We start from the raw sequence: 17,277 nt of genomic DNA on the forward strand, positions 1-17,277 counted from the left end.
ATAGGGTGAGGTACGTGGGAGGAAACGAGCAACTATCTTTTGGGGTAGGGGCCGCAAAAGGGAGGTCCGTCAGGGGCTCGACTGGTAAGGACCTTTAGGTGCTCGACCATAAGGGAGAGGAGAGGAACGAGAAGAACTGTTAAGGCCGCCATCGGTCGCTCACTCATTCCGACCTTAGTGACTTATTTGAGAGGGAAGCATCAAGGAAGAAAACCTTCCTCTCCTTATCAGGCGAGCCCCCTAAAGGGTCCTCGTGGGGCCTAATTATTAGGATGCGCAAGCCCCTCCGGGACCTTTCATTGCCTGAAATGACATATATAATTGGGATCTTAGTCATCAGAGTGAGATCTGATCATTGCCTGAAATGACATATATAATTGGGATCTCATTCATCAGAGTTACATGGGTAATGCAGTAAATCTATTTATGAATTGAAGGAGTCGCCCACCTCCGGACTAGGTGGGGTCAGAGAAATGCGGGCCGCTGCTGGGAAGTCCAACCCTGAACTTATTTTTCTTTCCCTGCCAACGAAAGCAGGGCCATTATTTAGTTCAGTATTTAGTTCAGTTGCTCTAATTGTCTAGTTTGGAGTCATATGCCCACTAATCGCGTAACCGCAACCCCCCGCCGTAGCAACACCTCGATATGTAACAAGAAACCGTTGTACCTATTCATTATAGCACCCATGCGGACATACATCTCCCCACAGGGCATGATCGAGATGATCCAAGGATTCTACTGGGGTGTTGAAAGCATCCTAGTTTCGGAATCCAAGGATCCGAAGGTCAGTATCCCAGATTGCCCGGCCCTCTTGACCTACATTATTGGTCTCAAAAATCCCGTATACACCTTTCAGGATCTAAAGATACTGCTCTTAAAAGAGTTCAGGTCCGTGGTCGTTGGGGGGAAACTGCACTTTATGAAAGTCAAGGGTTGGGGAAAGGTTTGTTCAATGTTTCCCGACCCGGATGTATATCCCGATTCAGATATCTGCCTATGGGGGATGTCACCCGAGGAGTACGAAGCTCGGCGTTATGCCACAAGCAAAAAGGTGGGCTTCCACTTGGCCAAAATGATCATAAGCCGGGCGTTGAGAAGGAAAGAACCCCCTGTCCCCTCAGCAAGGGCTATTGAAGAACCCCCACGTTCCGCAGGATTCCTGGAAGCTTCTGTAGTTCAAGCACCAACTACACTGGAAGAGGAAGACCAGACCATTTCTCTAGGGGATTCCCCTTTACCCGAACCGAACCCAATTAGTAGTAGGCTCAGTCGGCTCCGTGACTATGTGAAGGCGTTGGGAGCACCTTCTCCCTATTCCGTAGCAGAGATCGGGCCGGAGAGGTTCGAGGTGCTCAAGTGGCTCGGATGCAACCTTACCCGCACCTTTGGGGACGAACAACTCCTCTTATTAGGCCGGGTAAAAGGCGAAATCCCGAGATTCTTACAGCTCCTCGAAATGGCACTAAAGGTTTGCTTCGTTCCTCCTCGGCTAAACAACTGGGAAGGGGTCGATAATAGCAGAGAAGTCACCTTTATTTCAGGAATAGGTCACTTTGCATATTCAGACCGGGCAGAAGAGGAGAGCGCGTGTCGGACCAACTTGGTTCGGCTCTTGGATGGGGAGCTGGGTCTGTATGAATGGGGGGCGCGAGGGGAACACGCATTCCGAAATGAGATCAAGACGCCGGTCATCTTGGTACCAGCTTTACCCGAGATACCGGTAACCTTGCGATCAGAGGAGTTTCATTCCCGACTCCGTGTGGTGGAGTGGAAGGACCCCTCCTTGTTCGAGGTTATGCCGGTGGGCAGAATGGCCGCCACGATACTAAATGCCGCAGAAGGTTGCGGCGAGATATCTGGGACGCCTCTCGAGTTTGACAGGGAGTTCTCCACTTTCCAACATATTTCGGCCTTCAGGGAGCCGAGTGTGTAAGCGCGGGTTGCAGGTGACGGTGGCAAGAATGGTGGGGAAGTGATAAGTACCCGACGACAGCCCCCCACCCAATAAGCAAACCCAAACCGGCAACGCGACCAACGCCCCCCCACCCAATAAGTAAATTGAACTGGCAATGGGGCTCGACTGATAAGGAGAGGAACTTTGAGAGAAGCGCTCCCTCGGCGAGGCAACACTCCGTTAGAGCTAATTCCCTCCTAATTGAGGCCTAGGGTGTCGGCCCTATCTCAAACAGATATAGAGACAGACATGTGCTTCGGCTACGCATTGTTCAAAACTTCACTGTATAATGTTCGTTGGTGAAACCAACAATTATTCCTAGTTTTCGCTGAAAGGAGACTGATAAGCCCACCATCGATTTCAGCGAAGTGAAGTCTAGTTTCCTGTCCTACCGGAGGTCTTGCGCTTCCGAGGGCTAGGAAACTAGCAAGAAAAAGAATCTACACAATTAACATATAACAGATCATTATGATTCGTCGTTTTCTATTCCGGGTGGAAGCCTTATCCATAAGGGCTCGACCCTTCCATACTTTTCGCAAGGACGGGGCTAAACCCCCCTGCTTTTTCGCAGAGATCATCATTTATGATCCCCAACCAGTTGAGCTATCAGATATCTTTTTTTGGATAATGAAATATTTCAGAAAACCTTTGGTATTAATCATAGCTAGAAGCAGTGCTAAAGTTACTGGGTATCCGGATAGACCCAAATTTCTGATTGGGTTCAGACCAGAAGAAAGTCTAACTCATGACGACTTCTTTTCGATCATGGATGAATTCGTTCGGAAGCAGTGGTGTACCACAAGCCTTCATACAAAGCCGCCGTTCTTCGACTTGAATCTGCTCTGCGCAGAAATGTCCAAATCAGATATATACGACGCGGTGTGCTGGGGAATAAGTTTCGAGGAGTTTTGTATTCGAAATTTGGCGATCAAGCACAAGCTCTCGCTAAGGAAGGGTGCAAAACTATATTTCCAAAGTGTGAACCTTTCCAAGGAAAATAACCTCCTTGAGGCCAAGGCTGAAAAAGGGGAGGAAAATAACCTCCTTGAGGCCAAGGCTGAAAAAGGGGAGGAAAATAACCTCCTTGAGGCCAAGGCTGAAAAAGAGGACGACCCAAAAAACATAACCTCCGCCCATGAGAATCGCGTCGAGGACCAGCAGGGTGAGCCTGTCGAACTCTCGACAATAGAAGAGGGAAGGGGGAGCAAGTGAGATTTATTAGCTTTCTATGGAGTGACGTAGACGGAAACTTCTGCTTCATCTGTCTCTTAAGGCCCCCAGGTATAGATGGATAGAGCCCGCCTATACCCTGGGGGGGAAGGGAGTGGCGGCGGGCCCTTTCCATCTATTTGGTGAGATCAAGCCTTTACCTGGGCACGTCGCACGTAAAGTCTTGATCAGAGAGGCGGTCGTTTCCTCACCATCGGAATGGTGAGCCCCTACCGGTCCTCTCTCTTAAGTCCTATACTTAAGTTGCCTATAAAGACCCCCGCAGGGTCTGCCGATTAAGGCATCGTCTAAATGGGGAAGACGCCCCCCTCATCGGGGTGGGAAATCCTGGTTCAAATCCAGGTGCTTTATGTGCCCTTTTAGCTTGGCGGAGGTTTGAACATATTTCTCTCCTATTCTTGTCATTTTAGGAGGCGGAGGTTTTGGAATATTGAGCAACGAATGAATGCATAATGACATATATAATGAATGTCACTCTCTCTGGTCTCGAAGTCGAAAATGAATGACGTAATTACGTATATAAAGAATGACTGGAATCACTGGTCGAAATGACATATATAAAGGTGCGAAGCCGCTTGTCCCTCCGGTCCTCCCTTTTCCCACTCATTGAAGGCCAAGCCAAGTGATTCATCTGGAAAGAGGGTATATGGCTCGAATCTGATTGATCGATTCATGGTAGGCACGGGCATTTCGTAAGTGTGAAAGATGCCTCCCTGGCCCCCTACTATATAGCCTGGGCGTGTTAATTCCCTGCGGGGACCAAAAAGCCCGTCATTCTCTCTTGAAAGCCTACCCCTAGCATTCTATCTACCTGAAAGGGAAGCGAGACTCGAAGAGCATGGTATGGGGGATCGACCATAATGACATATGCCCATATCTGCCCTCAATCTCTCATTTTCTCTGGAAGGGAAGGGTGGGTAAATGGTAGGGGGGGTGAGCGGCTTATCGCTGATGGCGGCCCTCACCCATATGAATTGGCGAGTCGATGGCGGCCTTGCCTTTATGGTCGATCGCCCAAAATCGCTGATGGCGGCCCTCACCATATGAATAGTGAGTCGATGGCGGGCCTCCGGGCCTCACCATATGAATAGTGAGTGACTCCGTCCCTGATAAGGCATCCGTCCGATGCATTCTTTCCGATACAGCAGGCATTGAACCTGCTTCACACCGCCGATGGCGGCCTGTGCTAACGCACCCATCAATCACTCAGGACTGAAACTTGTCCGTGATTTCAGTCATTCATTATATACGTAATTACGTAATTAAGTGGTAATTCGAGATATGTCATTACGCATTTCCCCTGCCGAGCAGCCGATGCTGCTTCATATTCGATTCGCGTCATTCGAGACGCTTTAGCAGACAATGCATATATTATATATGTCATTATGCATTTCTTCCATTCATGAATGATATATGTCATTATGCATTTCTTCCATTCATGAATGATATATGTGTAAGACCAGATTCGATCGATAGAGAGTGAATGAATGCATATATTATATATGTAATTATGCGTTTTCACTTTCTTTTGTTTGTCATTTCTTCCAGTCATGAATTATATATGTAATTACGCTTTCTTATCACTTTGAACTAATTACAGAACTAACTACATCTACTAGAACCACATATCTTATTTTATCAACGGACCTTACCTTCAACCCTTCATGCATGCTCGGGTAAGACCTCCGTATCTCTATTACTATGGCAGGCTGGACCATACCTGCTACTTGAGTCTTCCTGGCTTATAGGGTTTTGACTCCATCTCCTAGGATGAAGGGATGAAGGGCTAAAGGTAAGGGTCAAGTTGTTGGATCATCTAATCTGGTGCTTCTAATATCTTAGAAGCAAGCACCCCAGATTAGATTCTAAAAGCTTACCCCTTACCTTGATACCGTAACCCTAGGACGATGGAGGAGTCCCACCCATTCAGTCAGCCTTAAAAGGAGCAATAGCTGTAGGGTACGGCACTATGAAAAGACCTTCCAACCCACCCACCTTCAGAACTAGACCTTTTAGCCCGGATCAACTTCCTTTCAATCTGAAGAGATCAATATCCTTTCTCAAGTTGCCAATTATAGCTGAAATCTGTATAAACAGCTCTGATTGGAAATTGTAACTTCATCCAAATGGAATTGATCAGTTGTCCCTGAAAGGTTTCATAGCTCAACCTTTCCATTAAAAGGATATGCCCATTAATGATATTAAATAATATATTTTTATACCTGCCTATCGGACCATCCACACGTTATATATTTCTTCCTCCCAATTGAACTATCCATTTCCCCAGAAAATCCCTATGAATAGGGGCAACAAAATGAATTTTGTACTCACCAGAAAACCATGCTACTTCGAGAGATCAATAAATTTTTCTAAAACTGAAAGAAAATGAGCTTATGTTGTTTCCTTTTTCGTTTCTGAACAAAACTGATATTGGAAAAGATGCAGTTATCTTGCCTTCCAAGAGTATATAAAAGGAAATTAGTACATCAAAACCTCTCCCATGCCTACCCATGGAAGTAAAGCAAGTGTGAGCTTATGCTTTTTTTGATGCCCCATTGGGTTGTAATAGCGCTGGTTATTTGAAGTGAACTAGACTCGTGCTGAAATCTATTTGCTATTGTTGTGAAAACAGCGACCAGGGTACAATGTTGTTGCAGAATTTATTATTGGGTACTTATTGCCTGGAAAACCAATTGCCAATATCCTTTTCAAGACTTGTGGAAGGATTAGTATAGTACACGCTCTTTCTTTTCTTGCAGACTTGAAGCTTGGGCACTACGTGAAGACTCCTCCATGTTGCATGGATGTTGCTCAGGTGTGGCTCTTATAGTTTTCAGTTTTCACTTCTTCTATAGTGTTCAATCTTATAAAACAATTTATAAACCATAAGTATCATTTCTTCATGGGGTTCAGTTTTTTTATTAACTATATTTGAGTCCAGGGGCTAACTTGTGGATGTACACAGCTTGTGGGCACAACATTTCAGGTACAATCAATCTCTGCATTACATGGTGGATGCTCACAGGTACAGAGAATATTTGTGATGTGAACTCTTTGCCTCCTGACAACTCTTGGACGTGTCCAAAGGACAGAGTAGCCTTTGATGCATTAGTGACATGGGGCCTAGTTGGTCTGAAACGCCTGTGCAGCCCACTTGGGTCGTACAAAAACTTGGTATGGTTATTCCTAGTGGGTGCAATTCTTAGCACAATTTTTGTTTTCTGCACTGGATTTGGTTTTGCAAGGATTGTTGCAACACTTGCCCATGTTATACTCTTCTATGGAAGGTGAGCTTTCTCGTAGCCTTTTATTTGTTTTCCTAATACCATGCCATATTTGATCAACATTATTAGCAGAAATTGCATCAGTTTGATATTGGCATAATAAATTTTGCTTTGCTGGGTTTCTGAATTTGGCAAAATTATATAGGCTGTATATTTGAGATGCAGCGTCCCGGATGCTTTTCTATGGTCACATGGGGCCTAGTTGGTCTGAAACGCCTGCTCAGCCCACTTGGGCCATACAAAAACTTGGTATGGTTATTCCTAGTGGGTGCATTTCTTAGCACAATTTTTGCTCTCCAATGGATTTGGTTTTGCAAGGATTGTTGCAACACTTGCCCATGTTATACTCTTCAATGGAAGGTGAGCTTTCTCGTAACCTTTTATTTGTTTTCCTAATACGATGCCATATTTGATGAACATTATTAGCAGAAATTACATCACTTTTATATTGGCATAATAAATTTTGCTTTGCTGGGTTTCTGAATTTGGCAAAATTATATAGGCTGTATATTAGAGATGCAGGGTCCCAGATGGTTTTCTATGGTCACCAAGCCTGGTAATACCTCAGCTCATGATTCTGAGAGACTTAAAATGACAACAAGAATGATAACAACAAAAACAGCATGAGAAGGAGCCATAGCTTGTGTCATGTGTCTGTAAACAAAAATCGAAAATTTCGACCGATGAACAACAACCAGAAAACAACCAATGATCAGCAGAGAACGAACAGCTAACTCTGCTACAAGCCACAGCCATAGGGGCATTGAACCAAAACAAAAGAAACCTAAAATGGCAACAACAATGATAACAACAAAAACAGCATGAGCAGGAGCCATAGCTTGTGTGTTGTGTCTGTAAACAAAAATCGAAAAGCTTGTTATAATTTTATTTTTAATGATTAATATTCAATATTAATCATTATTAAAATTATAATAATTAAAAACAAATTAAACGAAGTGAATTTACAGACACAACACACAAGCTATGGCTCCTGCTCATGTTGTTTTTGTTGTTATCATTGTTGTTGCCATTTTAGGTTTTTTTTTGTTTTGGTTCGATGCTCCTATGGCTGGGGCTTGTAGCAGAGTTCGCTGTTCGTTCTCTGCTGATCAGTGGTTGTTCGCTGGTTGCTGTTCATCGGTCGAGATTTTCGATTTTTATTTACAGACACATGACACAAGCTATGGCTCGTGCTCATGCTGTTTTTGTTGTTATCATTCTTGTTGCCATTTTAGGTTTTTTGTTTTTGTTTTGGTTCGATGCTCCTATGGCTGTGGCTTATAGAATTCTTAGCTGTTCGCTGTCTGCTGTTCATCGGTCGAGGCAATAGGAGGTTAGATTTAGTTTGCCGACTACTTTTCTTATGACTGAATAGTTTGCCGGCTACATTTCTTAAATAGCTTATATTAATCATAAGGTATAAGTTACTAATTTTGAAAACATATTTATTTGGTTAACAGGGAGATGGCGAAAGCACAGATATGGGATAAAGCTGGCCAAGAGAGTTATCGAGCAATCAAAATGCTTATTACAGAGGTGCTTATTATTTTAAACATGTTTGTATGGATGACATCACTGATTAACCCGTTCTTTTCGAATATGCATGTTACATTTCATCTCTAAAATATAAAAAGGTACATCAACAATGATTCGGCATGGAGTCAAGGTGCAATTACCGAGATTTAGCCTCCATACTAAGCAAGGAGGGCTAGCAAGTCCACCTTGACTCTGATTTGAAGAGATCAATATCTTTTCTCAAGTTGCCAATTCTAGCTGAAATCTGTATAAACAGCTCTGCTTGGAAATTGTAACTTCACCCAAATGGAATTGATCAGTTGTCCCTGAAAGGTTTCATAACTCAACCTTTCCATTAAAAGGATATGCCCATTAATGATATTAAATAATATATTTTTATACCTGCCTATCAGACCATCCACACGTTATATATTTCTTCCTCCCAATTGAACTATCCATTTCCCCAGAAAATCCCTATGAATAGGGGCAACAAAATGAATTTTGTACTCACCAGAAAACCATGCTACTTCCAGAGATCAATAAATTTTTCTAAAACTGAAAGAAAATGAGCTTATGTTGTTTCCTTTTTCGTTTCTGAACAAAACTGATACTGGAAAAGATGCAGTTATCTTGCCTTCCAAGAGTATATAAAAGGAAATTAGTACATCAAAACCTCTCCCATGCCTACCCATGCAAGTAAAGCAAGTGTGAGCTTATGCTTTTTTTGATGCCCCATTGGGTTGTAATAGCTCTGGTTATTTGAAGTGAACTAGACTCGTGCTGAAATCTATTTGCTATTGTTGTGAAAACAACAACCAGGGTACAATGTTGTTGCAGAATTTATTATTGGGTACTTATTGCCTGGAAAACCAATTGCCAATATCCTTTTCAAGACTTGTGGAAGGATTAGTATAGTACACGCTCTTTCTTTTCTTGCAGACTTGAAGCTTGGGCATTACGTGAAGATTCCTCCACGTTGCATGTATGTTGCTCAGGTGTGGCTCTTATAGTTTTCAGTTTTCACTTCTTCTATAGTGTTCAATCTTATAAAACAATTTATAAACCATAAGTATCATTTTTTCATGGGGTTCAGTTTTTTTATTAACTATATTTGAGTCCAGGGGCTAACTTGTGGATGTACACAGCTTGTGGGCACAATAGTTCAGGTACAATCAATCTCTGCATTACATGGTGGATTCTCACAGGTACAGAGAATATTTGTGATGTGAACTCTCTGCCTCCTGACAACTCTTGGACGTGTCCAAAGGATAGAGTAGCCTTTGATGCATTAGTGACATGGGGCCTAGTTGGTCTGAAATGCCTGTGCAGCCCACTTGGGTCGTACAAAAACTTGGTATGGTTATTCCTAGTGGGTGCAATTCTTAGCACAATTTTTGTTTTCTGCACTGGATTTGGTTTTGCAAGGATTGTTGCAACACTTGCCCATGTTATACTCTTCAATGGAAGGTGAGCTTTCTCGTAGCCTTTTATTTGTTTTCCTAATACCATGCCATATTTGATGAACATTATTAGCAGAAATTGCATCAGTTTGATATTGGCATAATAAATTTTGCTTTGCTGGGTTTCTGAATTTGGCAAAATTATATAGGCTGTATATTTGAGATGCAGCGTCCCAGATGCTTTTCTATGGTCACATGGGGCCTAGTTGGTCTGAAACGCCTGCTCAGCCCACTTGGGTCATACAAAAACTTGGTATGGTTAGTCCTAGTGGGTGCATTTCTTAGCACAATTTTTGCTTTCTCCACTGGATTTGGTTTTGCAAGGATTGTTGCAACACTTGCCCATGTTATACTCTTCAATGGAAGGTGAGCTTTCTCGTAACCTTTTATTTGTTTTCCTAATACCATGCCATATTTGATGAACATTATTAGCAGAAATTGCATCACTTTGATATTAGCATAATAAATTTTGCTTTGCTGGGTTTCTGAATTTGGCAAAATTATATAGGCTGTATATTTGAGATGCAGGGTCCGAGATGGTTTTCTATGGTCACAAAGCCTGGTAATTCCTCAGCTCATGATTCTGAGAGACTTAAAATGACAACAAGAATGATAACAACAAAAACAAGATGAGCAGGAGCCATAGCTTGTGTCATGTGTCTGTAAACAAAAATCGAAAATATCGACCGGTGAACAACAACCAGCAAACAACCAATGATCAACAGAGAACGAACAGCTAACTCTGCTACAAGCCGCAGCCATAGGGGCATTGAACCAAAACAAAAGAAACCTAAAATGGCAACAACAATGATAACAACAAAAACAACATGAGCAGGAGCCATAGCTTGTGTGTTGTGTCCGTAAACAAAAATCGAAAAGCTTGTTATAATTTTATTTTTAATGATTAATATTCAATATTAATCATTATTAAAATTATAATAATTAAAAACAAATTAGACGAAGTGAATTTACAGACACAACACACAAGCTATGGCTCCTGCTCATGCTGTTTTTTTTGTTATCATTGTTGTTGCCATTTTAGGTTTTTTTTTTTTTTGGTTCGATGCTCCTATGGCTGCGGCTTGTAGCAGAGTTCGCTGTTCATTCTCTGCTGATCATTGGTTGTTTGCTGGTTGCTGTTCATCGGTCGAGATTTTCGATTTTTTTTTACAGACACATGACACAAGCTATGGCTCGTGATCATGCTGTTTTTGTTGTTATCATTCTTGTTGCCATTTTAGGTTTTTTGTTTTTGTTTTGGTTCGATGCTCCTATGGCTGTGGCTTATAGCATTCTTAGCCGTTCGTTGTCTGCTGTTCATTAGTTGTTCGTTGTCTGCTGTTCATCGGTCGAGGCAATAAGAGGTTAGATTTAGTTTGCCGACTACTTTTCTTATGACTGAACAGTTTGGCAGCTACATTTCTTAAATAGCTTATATTAATCATAAGCTATAAGTTACTAATTTTGAAAACATCTTTATTTGGTTAACAGGGAGATGGCAAAAGCGCAGATATGGGATAAAGCTGGCCAAGAGAGTTATCGAGCAATCAAAATGCTTATTACAGAGGTGCTTATTATTTTAAACATGCTTGTATGGATATCATCACTGATTAACCCTTTCTTTTGGAATATGCATGTTACATTTCATCTCTAAAATATAAAAAGGTACATCAACAATGATTCGGCATGGAGTCAGGGTGCAATTACCCAGATTTAGCCTCCATACTAAGCAAGGAGGGCTAGCAAGTCCACCTTGACTCTGATTTGAAGAGATCAATATCTTTTCTCAAGTTGCCAATTCTAGTTTAAATCTGTATAAACAGCTCTGATTGGAAATTGTAACTTCACCCAAATGGAATTGATCAGTTGTCCCTGAAAGGTTTCATAACTCAACCTTTCCATTAAAAGGATATGCCCATTAATGATATTAAATAATATATTTTTATACCTGCCTATCAGACCATCCACACGTTATATATTTCTTCCTCCCAATTGAACTATCCATTTCCCCAGAAAATCCCTATGAATAGGGGCAAAAAAATGAATTTTGTACTCACCAGAAAACCATGCTACTTCGAGAGATCAATAAATTTTTCTAAAACTGAAAGAAAATGAGCTTATGTTGTTTCCTTTTTCGTTTCTGAACAAAACTGATACTGGAAAAGATGCAGTTATCTTGCCTTCCAAGAGTATATAAAAGGAAATTAGTACATCAAAACCTCTCCCATGCCTACCCATGCAAGTAAAGCAAGTGTGAGCTCATGCTTTTTTTGATGCCCCATTGGGTTGTAATAGAGCTGGTTATTTGAAGTGAACTAGACTCGTGCTGAAATTTATTTGCTATTGTTGTGAAAACAACAACCAGGTTACAATGTTGTTGCAGAATTTATTATTGGGTACTTATTGCCTGGAAAACCAATTGCCAATATCCTTTTCAAGACTTGTGGAAGGATTAGTATAGTACACGCTCTTTCTTTTCTTGCAGACTTGAAGCTTGGGCACTATGTGAAGATTCCTCCATGTTGCATGTATGTTGCTCAAGTGTGGCTCTTATAGTTTTCAGTTTTCACTTCTTCTATAGTGTTCAATCTTATAAAACAATTTATAAACCATAAGTATCATTTTTTCATGGGGTTCAGTTTTTTTATTAACTATATTTGAGTCCATGGGCTAACTTGTGGATGTATACAGCTTGTGGGCACAATAGTTCAGGTACAATCAATCTCTGCATTACATGGTGGATGCTCACAGGTACAGAGAATATTTGTGATGTGAACTCTCTGCCTCTTGACAACTCTTGGACGTGTCCAAAGGACAGAGTAGCCTTTGATGCATTAGTGACATGGGGCCTAGTTGGTCTGAAACGCCTGTTCAACCCACTTGGGTCGTACAAAAACTTGGTATGGTTATTCCTAGTGGGTGCAATTCTTAGCACAATTTTTGTTTTCTGCACTGGATTTGGTTTTGCAAGGATTGTTGCAACACTTGCCCATGTTATACTCTTCAATGGAAGGTGAGCTTTCTCGTAGCATTTTATTTGTTTTCCTAATACCATGCCATATTTGATGAACATTATTAGCAGAAATTGCATCAGTTTGATATTGGCATAATAAATTTTGCTTTGCTGGGTTTCTGAATTTGGCAAAATTATATAGGCTGTATATTTGAGATTCAGCGTCCCGGATGCTTTTCTATGGTCACATGGGGCCTAGTTGGTCTGAAACGCTTGCTCAACCCACTTGGGTCATACAAAAACTTGGTATGGTTATTCCTAGTGGGTGCATTTCTTAGCACAATTTTTGCTTTCTCCACTGGATTTGGTTTTGCAAGGATTGTTGCAACACTTGCCCATGTTATACTCTTCAATGGAAGGTGAGCTTTCTCGTAACCTTTTATTTGTTTTCCTAATACGATGCCATATTTGATGAACATTATTAGCATAAATTGCATCACTTTGATATTGGCATAATAAATTTTGCTTTGTTGGGTTTCTGAATTTCGCAAAATTATATAGGCTGTATATTTGAGATGCAGGGTCTCAGATGGTTTTCTATGGTCACCATGCCTGGTAATACCTCAGCTCATGATTCTGAGAGACTTAAAATGACAACAATAATGATAACAACAAAAAAAACATGAGCAGGAGCCATAGCTTGTGTCATGTGTCTGTAAACAAAAATCGAAAATTTCGACCGATGAACAACAACCAGCAAACAACCAATGATCAACAGAGAACGAACAACTAACTCTGCTACAAGCCGCAGCCATAGTGGCATTGAACCAAAACAAAAGAAACCTAAAATGGCAACAACAATGATAATAACAAAAACAACATGAGCAGGAGCCATAGCCTGTGTGTTGTGTCTGTAAACAAAAATCGAAAAGCTTGTTATAATTTTATTTTTAATGATTAATATTCAATATTAATCATTATTAAAATTTTAATAATTAAAAACAAATTAAACGAAGTGAATTTACAGACACAACACACAAGCTATGGCTCTTGCTCATGCTGTTTTTGTTGTTATCATTGTTGTTGCCATTTTAGGTTTTTTTTTGTTTTGGTTCGATGCTCCTATGGCTGCGGCTTGTGGCAGAGTTCACTGTTCGTTCTCTGTTGATCATTGGTTGTTTGCTGGTTGCTGTTCATCGGTCGAGATTTTCGATTTTTATTTACAGACACATGACACAAGCTATGGCTCCTGCTCATGCTGTTTTTGTTGTTATCATTCTTGTTGCCATTTTAGGTTTTTTGTTTTTGTTTTGGTTCGATGCTCCTATGGCTGTGGCTTATAGCATTCTTAGCTGTTCGCTGTCTGCTGTTCATTGGTTGTTCGTTGTCTGCTGTTCATCGGTCGAGGCAATAGAAGGTTAGATTTAGTTTGCCGGCTACTTTTCTTATGACTGAACAGTTTGCCGGCTACGTTTCTTAAATAGCTTATATTAATCATAAGCTATAAGTTACTAATTTTGAAAACATCTTTATTTGGTTAACAGGGAGATGGCAAAAGCACAAATATGGGATAAAGCTGGGCAAGAGAGTTATCGAGCAATCAAAATGCTTATTACAGAGGTGCTTATTATTTGTGAGCTATTAGTTAGACAGCCACAGATGATTAGTGAGCTATCAACGAGAAGCTAGAGTGTTTTTAGAAGAAATCATTTCAAACAAGTGGGTTTTGAAGTTCATTCCCTTGTAATTTGAATTTATAGTACACCAATTATACAAAAATGTCATTTAACTCAAACAAGTGGGTTTTGAAGTTCATTCCCTCGTAATTTGAATTTATAGTACACCAATTATACAACAATGTCATTTAACTCTCCTACGTTTTGGAGTTTTTCATTGGAATTTGGTGAAATAGTTTTTGGTTAATCATGATTTTTCGTTGTTTAAAATGTGTTTTTGAATGCATAAATATATTTAGTGCTATGAAAAACCCCAGAGGCACTTGGATTGTGCAGACTTACAGCAAAAACTTGTAATTCCAACAATTTTCTATCAAATTTTAGACAAATTTTATTAGAAAATATATTTTAAAAACTTCCAAAACCTTAAATATTTAAACTAGATTTAGACTGGAAATACTAAAGTTTATTAAAAAAACTCGAAAATACTATCCTTTCCCACACCTATACTAAACCTGTAGTTCAACATTTAGACTAACTATGCTATCCTTTCCTAACCTATAATAACATATGTAAGTTAGGTGCTATCTTAACTCAAGTGAAAATCAAAGTTTCGTAAATGTTCGAGTCATTGAAATGTTATATCATGAAAGATTGAAAGAATTACAATATCAGGGAAGTAATGATAGCAAGGCATAAAAGATACTTACTGCGTCATGGAAAGCATTGAGGAAAAGATGATTCCAATTCCAATGATGTTTACAAATTGATTATGATTAATATGGAAATCTTGAAAGGAATTTTTAGGTGAGTGGCATTCATAGTCATGATGATTAATTTGAAGTCTTGAAATGATGATGGCTGAAAGTGGTTTGGTTTTTTATTTGCATTATTATTTTCTTTGTTACGCATGATGATGTGTTGTAAAGTGATTCTTTATTTGCATTATTATCAACTTTGTAATTCATGATGATGCATTGTAAATATTTTGCTGATTTGAAAATTGTTTAAGTGATGCATGATATGTATTTTTTATAATCAATTTTTGCTATGGGATTGATATCCTCAACCTATGGTTAATGAATGATCTGGCTTTATACAAGTCAGGTTATCATCAAATATAAAGTTATTGCAAGAAACTTTTAATTAATTTTTCTCTAATACCTCACTTTACAAGTTGTGACTAAAAAAATGATTTTTTTTGAAGTCAGCTAACTCAACTGTTTTTTTATGAACTAAAATTGATTTTTTTTGTGACTTCTTTCAATATATTTGAATTGGTGAGTTAGAGTTGAAATATTCTAGAAAATACACTAACCCACTTTCAATTTGGTTTCATTTTCAAAATCAAAATATAGATAGTTGTAAATAATCTTGTACATTTTCCTTAATGAGAATTAGCTTGGCAGGACATCTTCTTCATGTCCAATATATCATCTCAATAGGGGCGGGGAATTGAACCGATGACTTCACATAGAGCACTCAATCATCGTCTATCTAAGACCCTGTGAACGCCATTTATGTTTATTTTATATGTAATAAATGAGATGCACTGAATCTAATATGCAAATTATAGATTGGTTTCCATGATGATTGATAAATACTTCACAATCACTGGACGGGGGGTGAATCAGTAATTGTGCTTTTATTATTATTTAGCTCAACTTAATTCCCATTTTCAAATATTTCTTTTGCAACTAATGGCTTATGCATATGTTCAACTATTAATTGTTTCTTTAGCAGTTACTAGAGTGAGACATTTGCATATATACATTTTTAAAATTCAAAAGCATTCACACAAATGAGTCATTCAACAAGCAACACATGAAGACACTAAAAGTGATGTGAAAGCAAGCTCATACTTCCCTATTAATCAGATTTTCTGTAGACTCCAACTTATAGGTGGTTGCTACCTCAATTCTTTTGCAAGCTTCAACTCTCACAAATTTTCTACATGCCACAACCCATAGGAGGTTCCTACTTCAATAGGCTACAATTTGTTCTTTATCAAGCTACCACTTGAAAGGAGACTACAATCCCCCAATCAGATTACAAATCATATTTTTTTTTTCATGTATATAATTGTATAGATATTTAAGTAGTTTATCTAAATCTTAGTGTTTGAATATTTTGAGTAAGTATAAAAGTTATACATCTTTCACACTTAAAACTGGAAATATATTTATTTTTCTATACTACTTTTTTTTTGGGAAATTCATAAATCTGGTATGGAACATTTTGAATAAGTATAAAAATTATACATCTTCCACACTTAAAACTAGAAATATATATATTTTCTATATATATATATATATATTAAATTGATATAAAATTGAGCTATTTCACATTAAAATCTAAATATTTTACTTGTAGTTGAGTGTGAGATTAAAATATTTTTATATCTTCGAAGTTGTAATGTAATTTAAAATAATCAAATAAGTATATTTATTTTTGTTTTTAATTATAATTGACATTATTTTTTTATTTAGAAAATATTTCATTTTCGTTAATTTTTTTTTTACTTTTAATTATTTTTATTTTTACCATTTTTTCAAGTTAATATAAAATTATGTCATTTCACAAGAATATGGAATATGTCATATACCTACCTAATCACATAAATCTTACCCTATAATTTTTTTACATTCATGGCAAACCTTGTTTTTAACTTCAAACTATAAATATCGATTAAATGTCATATATACTATTTTGTGAGACAACAGAGATTATTTTCGGTTGACAGAAAAACTCTCCTGCGGATGATTTGGCAATGGCATTTAACGCTGGGTACCCACACCCCTTTGCCATTCAGATGCCTGCGCTCTCAGCTCTTAACAGCTGGCTTGGTATTTACTTTTCACCGGCTCTGTGATGTGATGGGGTATGGGCTGGTGTACACTCTTTACTCTGTGCTCCTCGAGCTACTCCATTCATCAACGGTGAGGATTATTCATCGCCCATCTGAACGCTGTGCTGGGTTCAATGATTTCAATACTCGTTTATCCGACAGTGTGGAGACTCTGTCCATTTGCACTGGTGTTTATTTCAGCTCCGCCTCTTCTCCTTCGCGCTGAATGGATTAGAAGGTCTATGGGCATACCTCCGAGCTCAAAGGCTGTAGTCGACCTGGTTCTTGCAGCTGTAAGAGTTCTGATAAGGGTTTATCATTTGCAGAATCCTAAGTACTCGAATTCCTTTCTCTCTG

At 39.1% G+C, this 17,277-nt stretch overlaps 1 protein-coding gene across 1 annotated transcript; it reads left to right on the forward strand.

Annotated features, from left to right (window-relative positions):
• The first annotated feature begins 13,509 nt into the window (after positions 1 to 13,509).
• Positions 13,510 to 14,293, forward strand: LOC149189498 (uncharacterized). The gene is made up of 2 exons (XM_089413230.1): positions 13,510 to 13,813; positions 13,941 to 14,293. The coding sequence occupies exons 1-2, from the start codon at positions 13,513 to 13,515 to the stop codon at positions 14,039 to 14,041; spliced, it is 402 nt and encodes a 133-aa protein (XP_089269356.1). The 5' UTR covers positions 13,510 to 13,512; the 3' UTR covers positions 14,042 to 14,293.
• Positions 14,294 to 17,277: the final 2,984 nt, after the last annotated feature.

This window comes from Pinus tabuliformis, chromosome 3_1 (genome assembly GCF_031772625.1).
Source record: "Pinus tabuliformis cultivar Carrire ecotype Pingquan chromosome 3_1, CPIR1, whole genome shotgun sequence".
NCBI classification, from domain to species: Eukaryota; Viridiplantae; Streptophyta; class Pinopsida; order Pinales; family Pinaceae; genus Pinus; species Pinus tabuliformis.

Coding starts and splice junctions, on each gene's coding strand:
- LOC149189498 (XM_089413230.1), top strand. CDS start 13,513: ATGCTCCTATGGCTGCGGCTTGTGGCAGAGTTCACTGTTCGTTCTCTG. Junction 13,814..13,940: donor ATCGGTCGAGGCAATAGAAG/GTTAGATTTAGT, acceptor TTTGGTTAACAG/GGAGATGGCAAAAGCACAAA.